This window comes from Physeter macrocephalus, chromosome 7 (assembly GCF_002837175.3).
Source record: "Physeter macrocephalus isolate SW-GA chromosome 7, ASM283717v5, whole genome shotgun sequence".
In the NCBI taxonomy this organism is placed as follows: domain Eukaryota; kingdom Metazoa; phylum Chordata; class Mammalia; order Artiodactyla; family Physeteridae; genus Physeter; species Physeter macrocephalus.
This window is the reverse complement of record NC_041220.1, coordinates 33,167,088-33,184,023: the sequence shown is the minus strand read 5'-3', so window position 1 is coordinate 33,184,023 and position 16,936 is coordinate 33,167,088. Positions and strand designations below refer to the sequence as shown.

The 16,936-nt window shown below is 41.0% G+C and overlaps 1 protein-coding gene, 1 long non-coding RNA gene and 1 other non-coding gene across 3 annotated transcripts; all 3 read right to left on the bottom strand.

Annotated features, from left to right (window-relative positions):
• Positions 1–4,938: 4,938 nt before the first annotated feature.
• Positions 4,939–5,329, bottom strand: LOC129392240 (uncharacterized). The gene is made up of 2 exons (XR_008617784.1): positions 5,294–5,329; positions 4,939–5,106 (listed from the first exon to the last, which is right to left on the bottom strand). It is a non-coding gene; the product is annotated as an uncharacterized lncRNA (long non-coding RNA).
• A 1,223-nt stretch (positions 5,330–6,552) lies between these two features.
• RPS3A (ribosomal protein S3A) lies at positions 6,553–11,343 on the bottom strand. Its single transcript, XM_024126685.2, has 5 exons — positions 11,223–11,343; positions 10,364–10,467; positions 9,791–9,978; positions 7,362–7,570; positions 6,553–6,832 (listed from the first exon to the last, which is right to left on the bottom strand). The coding sequence occupies exons 1-5, from the start codon at positions 11,282–11,284 to the stop codon at positions 6,601–6,603; spliced, it is 795 nt and encodes a 264-aa protein (XP_023982453.2). The 5' UTR covers positions 11,285–11,343; the 3' UTR covers positions 6,553–6,600.
• On the bottom strand, positions 7,033–7,102 carry LOC112065709 (small nucleolar RNA SNORD73). Its single transcript, XR_002892200.1, has one exon. It is a non-coding gene; the product is annotated as a small nucleolar RNA SNORD73 (small nucleolar RNA).
• Positions 11,344–16,936: the final 5,593 nt, after the last annotated feature.

Genomic DNA, 16,936 nt, shown 5'->3' with positions numbered 1-16,936 from the left:
CCCGTGAGCCATGGCCGCTGAGCCTGCGCGTCCGGAGCCTGTGCTCCGCAACGGGAGAGGCCACAACAGTACAGTGAGAGGCCCGCGTACCACAAAAAAAAAAAACAAAAAAAAAAAAACTTTACTTGTGGATACTGGAATCTGAATTTCACATAATCTTCACATGTAGTGAAATATTTTAACTTTTTTCAGCCATATAAAAATTGAAAGGCCATTCTTAGTTTGCAAGCCATTCAAAAACAGAAACTGGCCAGATTTATTCCATGAGCAGTAATTGACCAACGAGTCTTACAGAGATACAGCCCAAGGATTTTATCATATGGATGGTTAGGGACTAAAACAGCTGCCAGAAGATTATAGGCAAAGGTCCTATTAAAAACAAGTCAAGAGGGACTCCCTGGTGGCGCAGTGGTTGAGAGTCCGCCTCCCAATGCAGGGGACGTGGGTTCGATCCCTGGTCGGGAAGATCCCACATGCCGCGGAGCAAATAAGCCCATGAGCCACAACTACTGAGCCTGTGCTCTAGAGCCTATGAGCCACAACTACTGAAGTCCGCACACCTAGAGCCCGTGCTCCGCAACAAGAGAAGCCACCACAATGAGAAGCCCGTGCACCGCAACAAAGAGTACACCCGCTGGCCACAATTAGAGAAAGCCTGCGCGCAGCAACTAAGACCTAACTCAGCCAAAAATAAATAAATTAAAAAAAAAAAAAGTCAAGGAAACAGAACAAATGCCAAAAACTATAATTTAGGAAAATTTTACCCCCCCCAAAAAAGTTTTTTTTTGAAACTATATATAGAGTGTACAGACATTCCTTGGTTTGACTACGCTTTGCATCAAGCAGTTCTACCAGCGTCATTTTTCCAACAGCATTTGCTCATTTCCCGTCTGTGTCACATTTTGGCAATTCTTGCAATATTTCAAACCCTCTACCAGCAAAAAGATGACTCACTGAAGTTTCATGTTAGCATTTTTTAGCAAAAAAGTATTTTTAAATTAAGGTATATACATTTTAAGACAATGCTATTGCACACTTAATGGACCACAGTATAGGGTAAACACAACTCCTATATGCACTGGGAAACCAAAAAAATTCCCGAAACTCACTCTGCTGTGACATTCACTTTACTGAGGTGGTCTGGAACCAAACCCACAGTATCTCCAAGGTATGCCTGTACTGCATACCTGAGACTATTCAATCAGACTATATTACCAAAACTCATTTTATAAAATTATTTGATATTAAAGAAACAGAAAATTCTTTGGGCTTTTAGCCAAAACCAGAAAGTGACTTGTAAGGGAAGGAAAATTAATTATCCTCAGACTTTCATTAGCAATTCTTTATTGCCAGAAGAAAATAGGAGTGGTATACTTAAGGTGCTGAAAGAGCGAACTGAGGATTTTAGATCCAATAAAAGTGACTTTCAGATATAAAGCAAATAACCAGCTGTATTCAACATACAAGAACTCAGAAAATGAACTTCCTGAGCAATCAACCAGAGAACAAGCTTCAACCAAAAAAACTAGAGCAATGAACTTAAGGACGGGAAGTGGGCATTAAGAACATATACTTGTAGCACTGAGACTACACAAGGGCTAAGAGGGAGAATTTAAGTTCTGGCCATGTGCTCAAGCAATGTTAACAAAGTACTGTAAAAATGTAGTGGGCCATATGCCAAAAAATTTTAAAACTGTTCTCAGTAATTATATTGGTGGTGGTGTTATTTTGAGACTTACGCATGCATTGTGGGATAATGATGGGACATTCTATCAGTCAACATGTCACTGAGAACTTCTTTGCACTTTCCAGCTTTTAGAGGCCACTCACTTCCCTTGGCCCCTGGCCCTTTCTCGATCCTCAAAGCCAGCAACATCAGGCAGTCTTCACATCACATTATCCCAACCTCCTCTTCGGCCTCACACTTCCACATTTAAGAACTTGTATAATTACATTAGGCTCACCCTAATAATCTAGGATACTCCCCCTAGTATCTTTTCTCCCCACATGAGCACTCTCAAATTAGTGGTGCTGCTGAAACGTACACATTAAAGAAGCAAAAGCCAATTTCAAATCAAGTGTCAGTTTTGCTACCTATTTCAGTCATGCCTTAACATAAAGGTCTTCAATAACGTTTTCAAAAGATTCAAAATTTGTATCCCTGGTTACAGAAATTTTCCTGTGAAAGACCAAGATAAATTGTTCTGGGTGGAAAAAATCAAGTAGAGAAAAGCCACCTGTTAATACTTAATATCTATGTATTAAGTATGTAAGATATTAAATGGGAAACTTAAGAATTACCTCTTATAGTATTTTTTATTAGATCGATGTTAAAACTCCTTCAAGTTGGCCTATGGGAAAGTAACTTGATTATATCAATCATCAAACAAGCCAAACCATTTTTTAAAAAGTAAATACATTCTTTTTGGAAGCATTTTCAAATGAACCCTTCTAAAAGAGAACCATGCCAAGCCCTATTCAGAGATGCAGCAGATGGGAGCTTGACTCGCAGTATCATCTGACTAAATGATGTCCCACATCAAGAAAACCACCACTTATGTAACTCAATTCCTGGTCCCCATCCTCAACGACCACGCTATTGACCCAATTTCTTTCTACCCTGAAAAGGAAGCCCCTGTCATCAGTGAGCTGGACCAAAAAATAAAACAAAAAACCTGTCCACATGGAATTTTTCTAGTAGCCACAAGTGAAACTATAGAAAAAAAAAAAATAACAGGGAAAACAAGGACTGAAGGACAGGGTTTTTAATAAAATGAACTGATCAGCAGGGTCTGACTTAAGAGGTAAAAGAGCAGGCAAACACTGGCCATCTAAGTGAAGAGTGTTCCAAGCACAGGAAAAACAAGTGCCAAAGCCCTACAGTAAGAACGTTCCTAGCTTGTCCAGGACAGTCTGGCTAGAAGAGTAGGGGAAGTGGTAGTAAGAGACAGGTCAGAGGCAAGATCACATGACACCTTTTGGGTGAACTGACCATCTAAGATAAACTTCCACAAAGTGTGTGGACAGGGGGACAGACAGGGACACGATGACACAGGGAGACCAGGTAAGCAATCAAACTCCAGGTTGGTGATGACTTGCTCCAAAGTGACAGCAACAGAGGTAGTAAGAACTGGTTAGATTCCAGATATATTTTGAATGAACTGTGAATGGTCAAGGATGACCACAGAGGACTCTGGTCTAAAACAGAAGCGTGGGTAAAATTGTTGAGCTCAGGAACACCATTTCAAACATGTTAAATGCCTCACTGACATCCAATGAAGATATCAAGTAGGGAGTTGGATAGGCAAACCTGGAGTTCAAAGAAAGGTACAGATTAGAAGTAAAAATCTGACAGTTTATTTAAAACCAAGAAATTGAGTAAGAATACCTAGAAAGAGTATAGGCAAACGTCCAGGGACTAAGCCCTAGGGCTCTCCAACACTAAGGCCTGAAAAAAACTAGCAAAGGAGAGTAGCCAGCAACATGGGAGGAAAAACCGAGGTGCAATTCCAGAAGACAGTTAAGAAACACAAGGAAAATCGACTGTCAAATGTCACTAATAGAGATCAAGTAAAATGAAGGCCAAGAATAAACCAATGGACTTAGCAATGACATCTGGTAATCTTGACAGCAACAGTTTCCTTAGAGTGGTTGCAGCAGATTCAAGAAAAGTAAAATACAAGAAATATGGTTAACTCTTTTTTGAGCTTTGCTATAAGGGATTTGAATAGGGAGATATCTGGAAGGGCAGAGGATTTGTTTGTATGCTGATGGAACTTGTAGAAGGAATATTGATAAAGGTGACAATTGGTGGAGCCAAGAATTCGACTAGGAAAGAGAAGGTGGCATCTGATGCTTGTCCTTGCACAATTCACCCAGTTACAAGAGGGAAGGCAGAAAAAGAAAGAAACACATGCACAGATGCAGGGTAGAAATAATAGGCATTTATGAGGTTCTCTTGTCATCCGTTCTCAAGAATCAAGGTCATCAGCTGAACTGAGAATGAGAAAGTTGGAGGTTTGGGAGAAGAGGTATGGAACAGAATGGGTGACCGACTAGGAGGAAATACTGGATAGTGGGCAGCATTAAATGCCCACTTAATAGGAGACCAATAACCAATTTCTCTATCTCTCTAGCCAACTTCAGCTTGACCATTAAGGAATACAGTGGGGCATTTACTGCTAGAGAAAAGAGAGCATTTAGATTTTTAAAAATCAAAAAAAAAAAACCGCAAAATCCTAAATGCCAATGAGCTCTTCCGTTTCCACTATGCTATCTGTCTAGCACAGTGGTTCACAAAGTATGGTCCCTGATGCAAATTTTCAAAGCTCACCCTAAAACTACTAAATCAGAAACTCCAGGGGCAGAGCCCTGCAACGTTTTAACAAACCTTCTAGATGATGTGAGAACCACCTTAAAAACTTAACCCAGGGCTTCCCTGGTGGCACAGTGGTTAAGAATCCGCCTGCCAATGCAGGGGACACGGGTTCAAGCCCTGGTCCGGGAAGATCCAACATGCCGTGGAGCAGCTGAGCCCGTGCACCACAACTACTGAAGCCCGCGCCCTAGAGCCCATGCTCCGCAACAAGAGAAGCCACTGCAATGAGAAGCCTGTGCACTGCAACGAAGAGTAGCCCCCGCTCGCCGCAACCAGAGAAAAGCCCACGCGCAGCAATGAAGACCCAATGCGGCCAAAAAATAAAATAAATTAAAAAAAAAAAAAAAAAAAAAAAAACTTAACCCATGTAAAGAAGTATTTCCTTTTATTCACCATCTCTAACACGTCCAGACCATTCCAGTTGAAAACCAATCACTACCCTTTCTCAGCTAAGAGCAGTGAAAAAAATCCACACAAAAGGTCAAAAAAATTCACATTACTATCAAATCAGAACACCTGATTATTATCAGATTATTTAAAAAGAGTGATCAGAAATTAAATATCACAAATGAAGTCTTTTATTTGTCACCATTAAAAATCTGATTTTTAAACAGATTCCTGGACTGGTGGCTCATATCCATCAGCTCGTTCAACTTTAGCACCTGTCTCGTCCCCAGTAGCTTTCCCAGAACTACTACCTTCACCATGTAGCTCCATGAGTTTTCCCACTAAAAGGAAGAAAAAATTTTGTTAGTTATAGCATACCATATCTTGAAACAGTTATCTTCAATGCTATGTACGCAACACACAAAAAAAGTGCCATCATCTGGCCTCAAAACAACAACATAAAACCACCAAACAATGTATTTGTCCACACAATTTTTTCTTTCAGGAATCCTGTGGTTTCTCACTTACATTCAAACTTGGGCTTCTTCAGCATTTTTACTTTCTCAGCGGCCATGGCTCACGGGCCCAGCCGCTCCATGGCATGTGGGATCTTCCCGGACCGGGGCACGAATCCGTGTCCCCTGCATCGGCAGGTGGACTCTCAACCACTGCACCACCAGGGAAGCCCTAAATTAACTTTTTTAAAAAACCACTGTTATGGACATACTTGACATAAGACTTTGTGTACCTTTCTGATTATGCTCTTGGCCTGAAATTATTGGGTTCAAGGCTATAAACATAACATTTTTACAGCTTTATTGAGGTTCAATTTAGAAAACATAAAACTCACCCATTGTAAGTGAATAATTTAATGCTTTTTAATAAAGTTATACAGACATGCAATCACCTCCGCAATCCAGTTTTAGAGCATACTTGTCACCATAAAACATTTCCTCAAGTTCTTTTACTGTCAAACTCACTCCCACTCCAGCCCCAAACAATCGCTGATCTACTTGATATATAGATTTGCCCTTTCTGGACATTTCATATAAACAGAATCATACAATATGTACTCTTTTTCTACATGACTGCTTTTACTTACCATACTGTTTTTGTGATCCAGTGATATAGCATGAATTAGGATTTTGTTCCTTTTTATTGCTGAATAGTATCTCATTGCATGGACACACCACATTCACCACATTTTGTTCATCTATTTATCTGTTGGTGGAAATTTGGATTGTTTCCAGTTTTCGCCTATTAAGAATAACATAGCTATGAATATTTACCTACAAGTCTCTGTGTGGACATGTTTTTACCCATTTCTCTTGAGTAGATACCTAGGAGTGGGTCATATGGTAAGTTTTTATAAAATTTTTGTAAGAAATCACCAAACTATTTTCCAAAGTAGCTGCATCATTTTACCTTCTCACTAGCAATGTATCAAGGTTACACTTGTTTCACATCCTCACCAACACTTGTCATTTTGATTATTGCCATTCTGATAAGTATGCATTAGTATCTCTTTGTGGCTTGAATTCACATTTTCTTAATGACTAATGATGTTGAACATCGTTTCATGTGCTTCTTAGCCATTTGTATATCTTCTTTGGAGAAATGTCTCTTCGAATCTTTTGCTCATTTTTTAATTGAGTTGTTTGTCTTTTGTTGTTCTTTATACATTCTGGAAACAAATCCTTTATCGGATATATAATTTACAAATCTTTTCTCCCAATCTTTGGCTTGTCTATCATATTTTTATTTATTTATTATTTTTTATTTTTTTTAATATCACAAATGAGGTCTTTTATTTGTCACCATTAAAAGCCTGATTTTTAAACAGATTCTTGGACTGGTGGCTTATATCCATCAGCTCGTTCAACTTTAGCACCTGTCTCGTCCCCAGTAGCTTTTCCAGAAGTACTACCTTCACCATGTAGCTCCATGATTTTTCCCAATTCAAACTTGGGCTTCTTCAGCATTTTTACTTTTCTAACAAAGACATCATGGAGTGGATAAATAGATTGGCACGCCTTTTCTATGTCTTTTCCAATGCTATCTGGAATCCTGCAAACCAGTAATGATAAATTAGAATAAACCTACACTTCATTTAATCCACAGTAATCCTCATTCTGTTATTGCCCCTTCATAGGTGAAGGTTAAATGATCTGAATTATACAGCTAGTTAATAGCAAAATGAGCACTTGAGCCTTCTGAGTCCAAGTCTTATGCCTTTTTCATACACCCCTCTTAGCCAACTGCATGGGAACATCAGAAAAATGCTAAGTTTTATCATCGGACATCATCTGGGACCGAAACATTTTATCATCACTTATTCCCATACATTACTAATTGTGAAGGGTTTATCAATTCAATGCATTTTCTAAGGCAAAGGCAAGTCCTGGGCTTCAAGTTTCACTGCCAGGAGAGAGCTTCATCCAAAAAAAAGGATAAATAAACCAACAAATAACATTTACTGAACACTTAATATGCTTTCATTTCAAGAGATGCAGCTAGACGGTTTCACAGAATTTAAACATAGGTCTGACCCCACCTTGTCTCATCTGAGGGTTGTGTTGTGAAGGAAAACACTTACAATTTATTGACCACCTCTTTCAAGTCATTTGTCTGCACCTCTCGGGTCATGATTTCCATCATCTTCTTGCGGATCTGGCGGACCTGCTGGTGCTGGGCATAAGAGGTCTTACGAATCTGATTGTTGCGTTTTTTAGTAAAACCCACACAGAAAAGACGAAGCAAATAACCATCGGTAGTCTTGACATCAACATGAGCTTCAATCATGGTCTAGTGAAAAAAAGATGCACCAGGTTTTAATGTTATCTATTTTTACCTCTCAAATTATAATTTTTTAAAAAGTGGGGCTTCCCTGGTGGCGCAGCGGTTAAGAATCAATCTGCCTGCCAATTCAGGGGACACAGGTTCAAGCCCCGGTCCGGGAAGATCCCACGTGCCGCAGAGCAACCAAGCCCGTGCGCCCCAACTACTGAGCCTGCACTCTAGAGCCTGCGAGGCACAACTGACGCCACGCTCTAGAGCCCAAGTGCCACAACTACTGAGCCCGCACGCCTAGAGCCCATGCTCTGCAGCAAGAGAAGCCACTGCAATGAGAAGCCCGTGCACCACACGTAAGAGTAGCCCACTCTCACCGCAACTAGAGAAAGCCCGCACGCATGCAGCAACGAAGACCCAACACAGCCAAAAATAATAAATTAAAAAAAAAAAAATTTTTTAAGTGGAGGCCAAGTACTCATTACACAATATTAAGTATAATATAAATGACTAATTTACAGAGTTAACCTCCTTGAAGTGAACTTACCAACAATTACCCCAAATTCTTACTATCCTCTATATCTAATTAAATAAGTACGGAGTCCTCTCAGCTGTCATCCCCCCTCCCCTCTAGGTAACTTCTCTATCTCATTATCACTATCTCCCCACAGCAACCCCCCTTTCACATATACATGCCTTTTACAGACACATGCCAGCCTTTAACAACCTGCTCCTCCCCCAATCAATTCTTTAACTCTGCAAGTAAGAGAAAAATAGGTTCTAAGGGACTCTACAATACCGACATCTAAACCTATTCCATTTTAAAAAATGTGTTCTGAATAGTTGAAATGTTGTAATAACACTAAATACATACATTTTAAAATGTCCTTTATGTTCCAAACTAAAGCCATGCTGAGGATTAAATATTCAACTTCACAACTAAACTATAATTTTTAAAAATCTATCATTAATCTTATTACTACCCAAATTCAAAAAAAACAAAAACTAGCTTAGGTACCAACAAAACCTGAATTGCCTTCTTTGCATTTTGTTAACTTTATCTTAGTCTAAAAAATGAATATAATACAATTATAGTGAAAGGACCTTAAAATATTTCCAGAAATACAACTATAAAACCTTAGGAGAATATCAGAAATAAATGTAACGGTATAATAATTTTGTCATCATTCATTCCCACACAAAAAACATCCCCAAACGTGATGGTTAGCCAGACACATCTGAACCATTATTTCCTGTAGTTAAACCAATGGGTACTAAGTGCTTTCTGTGTCAAGCTCTGTACTAAGCATGTTTACATGGATCTTTTATTTCATCCTCATAATTCCATGAGCTAATATTCTTTTTTTTTTTTGGCTGAGCTGTGTTTTCGTTGCTGCGCACGGGCTTTCTCTAGTTGTGGCGAGCGAGGGCTACTCTTCTTCGTTGCGGTGCGCAGGCTTCTCACTGAGGTGGCTTCTCTTGTTGCGGAGCACAGGCTCTAGGTGAGCAGGCTTCACTAGCTGTGGCTCGAGGGCCCTAGAGCGCAGGCTCAGTAGTTGTAGCGCACGGGCTTAGTTGCTCCGCAGCATGTGGGATCTTCCCGGTCCAGGGCTCGAACCCGGTCCCCTGCATTGGCAGGTGGATTCTTAACCAATGCGCCACCAGGGAAGCCCCATGAGCTAATATTCTTATCTACATTTTACAGATAAAGAAACCAAGGCTTAGCAAGCTTTAAGTTACTTTCCAAAGAGAACGTAACTGGGAAAAAGAGCCAAAATTTCAGTCTCACGCCAGAGGCTCTGCCACTCCTACTTATAGCACAATAGATCATCAAAACTAGCCCAATCCATCCTTTCACTATAAAATTCACTAGATTCTGATGTCTAAAGGTATTCTGAAGACAAAGCTAAAACTGCAAACCTGCACCTAAATGTTCTTCAACCAGCCACTAATCCATGCAGCAAAAAAAACCCTGATGATAATCCAATATTAAATCTTGAACTCAATTTAAACAAATAAATAACTAAATTTAATTTAAACAGCCTCACTGCTGTTGCTCAAGTTCAACAGTGCCGATCCAAGAGTGCACACTTAATAACAGCAAGAAAACATCAAGGACTTAAAATGAAATCTAAACCTCAAATGCACAACACGCTCCTTTCCTGACATTAAATCATGACATCTTTGGTCATGCACGGCACAGCACCATGCACTTTAGAGAACTTTTATTCTCACCTGCCATTTTTTGACCATGGAGCACATTTTGTCACGGGTAAGATCCATGCCATGGAAATTAGTCAGGCAGTTTTTGCCCTGAACATCCTCAGTAATAAGCTTGAATTTTCTAAATGCAACTTCATCATTCTGCAGATCAGCAAGGCTCACTTCAAACACACGACCCTTGAGGCCATCAGATGCGATTTCTATAAAACAAGAATCAATTGTTAACGTTAGGAACCGCATAAGCAAAGTCAAGCCAGCTAAATTAATATTCAAACATTAAGTTTAGAAACCTAATGATAAATTATAAAGACCTTAACTTTTGTCAACCAAATCCATATGGACACCAACGACGTACTGACAAGGCTCATCAGAACCTCAAAACTACCCATGCACATTTCATTGGTAATTCTAAAAGTGCCATCTTGCTTCTACAAGTGCTGTACTAAAAACAAGCCCCAAAGGGCCCAAAGCTGCAACCAAGAGTTGACACTTCCTTAATGTATCCCACCACACAACGAAAAGTAGACAAAGATACATACATGTCTCAGTTTTAAGAAAAATACAAACGAAGAATAATATACTCACTGGTTCCTTGAGTTCTCGTGACTAGTGTTTTCCCAATATTTCTTATATTGAACATAGCTGGTGCTTTCACATCATACCAATCTTTCTTAGAAAATGGGTCAACCCTGGATTTAAAAACATGCTTAAATTTTATCGCAGAGCACATAATTTTTTTTAAACTTCCCTCATTCCAATGACTCTAAAAGGCTGACATGTAGACACTGGTGTAAACTATTCGTCTCAGGTGAGGGGCGCATATATAAAATCTAGTTCTTCCCACCATGTCTATTTCACTGTGCAGGCCTGACACTTTGGTAAATTATGCCACGAACATATACACTCCCACCACCCCCCACCCACCCATCGGTGCTTCCACTAAACCGGCAACACTGCCTCCAAACAACATGCACGTCTTTTCAACTTTACTGGTACGTGAAAACACATACTGGTAACCCGGGCTCCTTACGGCCTCAGGCTATCAGGAGAGCCCAGGTTCCACCCGGCCCAAGCAGGGGAGAGACGCCAGGTCCCGGGTGCACAAGAAAAGCGCCTTTCACAACTCCAGCTCTTAGAAGGGCATTACCCGAGAAACTTACGAGGCCCGCGAGCCCACAAAACGGAACACGCCAGTCCCTAGTCACCGCAGCAATCCGACTCAAAAGGGGCGCGCATAAGGCCCACAAGGCCAGGGGAGAAGCAGCGGGTCCGCCGCAAAGCAGCACCTGGATACGCCAGGCCGCGGTTCGGAATTTACCAACCCGGCACGGCCCGCGCAATCCAACTAACATCCTCGCCATGCGGCCCACACCACGACTGAGAAACCGCCCGCCGACTCCAGTAGGACCCCCAAAAGCGGGGGGCCACGATAGTTGCCACTTACACTTTCTTCTTGGCTCCCTTTTTACCGCCTTTCGTAAGCCGCTTGTTCTTTCCGACCGCCATGTTGCTGCTCCGAGAGCCAAAAGGACGGGAATTCTACTCACGCGAGATCTTAGGGGTGCGGGGCGGGACGCGCTGTCTACGTGACCTTCGATCTTACGTTCTTCCGGCCTCAAGAATATCGCGACAACAGAGAGAGGCACGCCTCTGACCGTGGCTGCAACAGCGCCCTCAAGTGGGGGGAGGCTGCGCAGCAAGCCGCGGGCCGCTCGCTGGGGTGCTGCGCTCGGAGGCGGTGGCGCTGGCAACCTGAGGTGCGGACTCCTTGGTTACCTGAGGTTCCCGTGGCTCTGACGCCCGGAAGTAGGTTTCCGTGGGAGGACGCCCACTCAGCATCATTCGAAACTGAACTCACCTTCAAGCCTGTTTCTTCTCCGGCAGCGTGGGATTACAGATCAGACAGCAGATCTAGGTTCATAAGCTAATTTCAGTGTTTAGCCTTGTGACCTGTCTATGCTTCAGTTTCCTCGTATTTAAAATGGAGGCAGCAGTGTGATCTATCTCGTAAGATTGTTAGGATTAAATATGTATAACTTTTGAGATATTGGTAAGGTTCTGTTTGTTGATAAGGATGCTGGTTAGTGGAGTACGTTCGCTTTGTGAACATCCATCAAGCTGTACACTTACTTGTGTACTTTTCTGTAAGTTTCTTATACATTAATAAAAAGTGTTGGATTTTTTGTTTGTTTGTTTTAATGGAGTGAGTTCTGCTCATTTTTTCCCTGACAGACTATGGTTCCAGTGTTCCCAGATACTTCAATTTCTCAAGAAAAGTTTATTTTAATTGCAGGGGATAACAAAATACATTCTGGCTAGATGTGGCCTGCTAGCTTCAAGTGTGATGTGCCTGGAAAGCTGGCCCATACAGGCTTGGTACTCAGCCAGTGGTATGTTGAGTTCCCTTCTCTAACTTCCCGTCTGGCAAAAACCCTGCAACCAAGCCAGAAACCTACCCCAACTCACATCACTCCCACAAGCCTTTGAGTCCTTTAATCTCTTCCAGTCTTTCTAACCTACATCCCTTACCTCCTATGACCCTCACTTTCTAAAACAATCTTCCTAAATCTCCAATCCTAGCCTAAAATCTTTCCATTCCATTCATCTCAGTTGCTTATAGGATAGTCATGTTCTTATTTCACAACAATGTGAATATACCTAACACTACTGAACTGTACACTTAAAAATGGTTAAAATGGTAAATTTTATGTTGTGTTTTTTATCACAATTATTAAAAAAAAATCAAAGCCCTTAGCTGAGCCTATAAAACCTCTTTTATCTTGAGTTACCTCCCTTTTCATCCTCTCCTTATCTTAGTCTTTAGTGGATACCCCAACTCTGGCCATCTAGAACTATTTAAAATTTTCTCTTACCTCCATTGCTTTTCCCTCATCAGCAGGCAAATACCTGTGCATGTTCAAGACAGCTCAGCTTCATTTCTTCTTTCACTAAGAGATTGATTCCCCAAACAGGCTTTCCCTCACACCTGCTCCCAGAAGACCCAACACTACTTAACTTGTTAGTAACTACAGATCAATGTGTCCCTTTCTCACTGTAAGCAGGAGGGCATACAGTGCAGTCATTTTCTTATTTGTGCCCATTTCTTAACACATAGTGGGCCCTCATAATATTTGTTGGCTGAATAAATAATAGTAGACAACATTGATGTATTCCCAGTCTTTTGAACTTGGTGGGTCAGTCTAAATTTTCAAAATAATTTTGGGAATCAACATGACAGCAATTTTAAAATTTCAACAATCTGTGAGACAAAACCAAAAACAACTGCCATTTTCTATTAGCCTCATTTCATTTAAAAATTATATTTTGACCCCCAAAATAAAAATAAAAAACATATCCTCTAAAAAGTCAGTCCTTTTAAATAAATAAATCAGCTTTATGAAAAACTCCATAGACCTTATTTTTCTTGTCTCCTCGCAAATTAGTGAATACTAGTAACCAGTGGAAATCAATGAGTCCTTCCAAATATAATATTGAGTCTAATAAACTCTGTATTAATTCTATACTTACAGCTACCTTAACTAAGTTTACTTCATATGTGGCACTTCACTAGTTTAAAAATTTCCCAATGGAAAATGTTATCGACCCCCAGGTCAGACTAAAAACTGAACTTACCTTCTACCTAAGGTAAGTCTGATTCCTCTTTCTGCCCGAGAGTGAAAGAGCCACAGGGGAGACTTTAATGAAGTCAGCTGCATCTAGTTTATCCTGGAGAAACCAGCACCTAAGGGATTTGTCTGAGGTACAAATTTCAGTCCTCAACTTTGTCTTGTAATGAAAGTTTTCTTTAAAATAAAATTGTATTTCCCTTACACTGTTACATTAAATGGTGCAATCATCAGTTTTAATTAAATTATATTGAATAAAAGATAGCATGGGAGGTGTGAAATCAGTTTATTGGGTCTCAACCATCTAGGAATTTCAAAATTCAGATAGAATAAAATGGAACAGAAAAATATGAGTACCTCAAACCTAGAAAGGTGTCCGTAGCATTTTCTTAATTTTCTTTCCATCTGTTACTAATCTATTAAATCCATCCAATGATTTTTGTGAATTTTGATTCATATGTTTTTGTTTTTTTGCGGTACGCGGGCCTCTCACTGCTGTGGCCTCTCCCGTTGCGGAGCACAGGCTCCGGACGCACAGGCTCAGCGGCCGTGGCTCACAGGCCTAGCCGCTCTGCAGCGCAGCATGTGGGATCTTCCCGGACCGGGGCATGAACCGCGTCCCCCTGCGCCACCGGGGAAGCCGTTTTTTATTTCTAAAAGTTCCATTTCGTCCTTTTTCAGTTTCTGTCACTTTTTAAACTTTATTTTTTATTGAGGTTACATTGCTTTATAACATCATATGTTTCATGTGTTCAATTTATATCACTTTGTTGTTCCTTATTCTTTCAGACATCTTCAATATAGATCTAAACCCAGTAAGCATAATTGTGATTGACATCTGAAGTGGGGTGGGCAGTCTTGTAAGACTGTGCAGTAAACCTGTCGAATTGAGATTTGAGTTAAATTGTAGGACACCCAGCTGGTGCCCAAGAATTGCTTGTTGGTGTGGGAATGGCACCTGCCCATGTTGGAATGGGTTCCAAAATTGTTGTAACATCATTTTCTCCCAGTCTGTAAACACCCCCGATCTCATTTCCTTTTCTTCTCAGTTGTAGCCCATGGTTGTTCATATAAACAACATACTTTTTCACCAAAACTCTGTACTTCCTTGCAGCCTTAGCCTTCTCTGACCCTGCCCAGAAAACCCTAAGCCTAGTTCAATGCATAATTTACCTTCCCATGGTAGTATTTCCCCCAGTTCTTTCACTCCTTCCTGTATCTATGACCTTGTGTTGTCCCCTCTCATACTGACTTTGGGCCTGATAGTGTTTCTTGCTTTAGTCAAGGGACATTAGCAACTATGACTTGAGCAATGGCTTAAAAGATGCAGGCACATGTGGGGTTTGCTCTTTCTGCTCTTTGGAACACTGAGCTCACTAAGTGAAGAAGCCTGAGCTAGCCTGCTGGAGAAGGAGAGGACATATGAAGCAGAAATAACAAGGCCCAGCTGAGGTCTTTCCAGAACAACAAGTCTACCAACCATCAGGTGTTTGAAAAAGTCCATCCTGGACCATTTAATCCAACTGAGCTGGCCCAGAACAGAAGAACCACCTAGCTGACACATAGAATCATGAGAAATAATAAATGTTTGCTGTTTTAAGTCATTAAGTGTTGGGAGAATTTGATTTGCAGCAAAAACTAGCATGCATTTTTCTCTACCCTTACATTTTACCCTTACCCTCATGGCATGGTTAGAGAAGACTGCACATTTCAGACTGGAACTACTAGAAATTAATGGTATTAAAGGATTGGGCCCCTGACAATCCTTTTACCTGTCAGCTCCCCTTCCTGTTCCTCTCAATATGTGACTATTTCAGTTGCTCACCATGCTATTCCTGTCCACAACTCAGCCTATCCCCTGTCATTTTTAGAAAATAACCTTGTCGCCTACTTCAGCTAACGTGGGGCTTGCAGGCTACAGGAAGGACTCAATGTTCTTCTGGGTGGGATGAGAAGCCATCGGAGGCTTTTGAGCAGTGGAGTGCCACTGGCTGCTGTGGGGAGAGTAAGTGAGAGTGGTGGAGCAAGAATAGAAACAAGTTAAGCGAGATGACGGTAGCTTGGTCTAGGGAGATAGAGGAGGGAATGCAGAGGGTGGAGAGCTGTGGAAACAGGACGCTATTCATGGAGACCAAAATGGAAATGACTTCCCCAGGACTTCCCCGGCGGTCCAGTAGCTAAGAACTCGCCTTCCAGCGCAGGGGACGCGGCTTCAATCCCTGGTCGAGGAACTGAGATCCCACATGCCGTGGGGCGGCTAAGCCCACGTGCTGCAACTACTGAGCCCGCACGCCACAACAAGAAAGAAGCCTGTGCACCGCAGTGAAGAGCCCACACGCTGCAACGGAAGATCCCACATGCCAAAAGACCACAACGAAGATCCTCCAACCAAGACCCGATGCAGCCAAATAAATAAATACAATAAAATGCAAATGACATCCTCTGGACTTGTGAAGTGCGGTTGCCCTGGGTGGAAGGATATAGCAAAAATTCTGGTTATATTTTGAAGATAAGAGCCAAAAGAATTTGCTGATGAATTGATATGGGAAGACAAAAAGGAATCAAGGATAATCACATTTTACTATAATGATTTTTCTTTAAATTGGTGCTTACCTACCCCATCCCCTTCTTAGAAGAAGGCAGAGACAGTCCTAAATATCTCTCTTTGTATACTAGTCTTGAATGAATGAATGAATGACTCAATCAATAGATGAATCCTGAGTAATATTTTTTTTTAATTTATTTATTTAGGCTGTGTTGGGTCTTCATAGCTGCGCGCAGGCTTTCTCTGGTTGCGCCGAGCGGGGCGGTGGGGGGGCTACTCTTTGTTGTGGAGCACCTGAGTAATATTTTTACTTTATGTCAGATTACACATCTTTGTTGGAAATTTAGCTTTTCTCCATTCTCTTCTATTTACAAAATGAAATAGTACATATTCTCATTGTAGAGGTGTTCCAGGTGGGATTATGAAAATGTCCTCTGTTTTCTCCCAAAGTACAATGATCAGAACAGTACAGGTCAACAAACTATGATCAGCTGGCAATGAAATAAGGAGTTTTGAGAGAATGAAATCAATTATGTCACTGAATACACTGTTTAGTTCAGTTGACTGGTTTTTTCCATAGTAAAACTTTGTCTACTGAGGAAGTAGCACTGTGATTTGGATTCCAGCTTAAGCTCGTCTTGTTGCCAGCTGGCACATTTTGTTACACTGCAACAAAGGATCAGCTGGATTCTGCTGCAGAATATCTTATTGGGCATGCCAAACACATTAAAGGCCTGGAAAATTTCTTGAAGATGCTCTTCAGAGTTATATAAGGGAGATGATATATTTGAAAATGAGAAAATAAAGTTTTTGAAAGGACTTTAAAAAGTTTAAAGGCCACAAGGTATAGTGGAAAAACATGGATTTTGAAGCCAGACCTGGTTTCAAATCATTGCTCTGTCACCTACTACGTGACTTTATATTATAGTCTTTGTTTTCTTACTGGTAAGTGGGAATAATACCTACCTCCTGTGGTTATTGTAAGGT

Bases quoted from the DNA above. Each gene is read 5' to 3' on its own strand.
- RPS3A (XM_024126685.2), bottom strand. From the start codon at position 11,284: ATGGCGGTCGGAAAGAACAAGCGGCTTACGAAAGGCGGTAAAAAGGGA. The intron at 9,979-10,363 runs GTGAGTATATTA...CTTGTTTTATAG, and splicing joins CACGAGAACTCAAGGAACCA to AAATCGCATCTGATGGCCTC. The intron at 7,571-9,790 runs GTGAGAATAAAA...TTTTTTCACTAG, and splicing joins CCATGGTCAAAAAATGGCAG to ACCATGATTGAAGCTCATGT.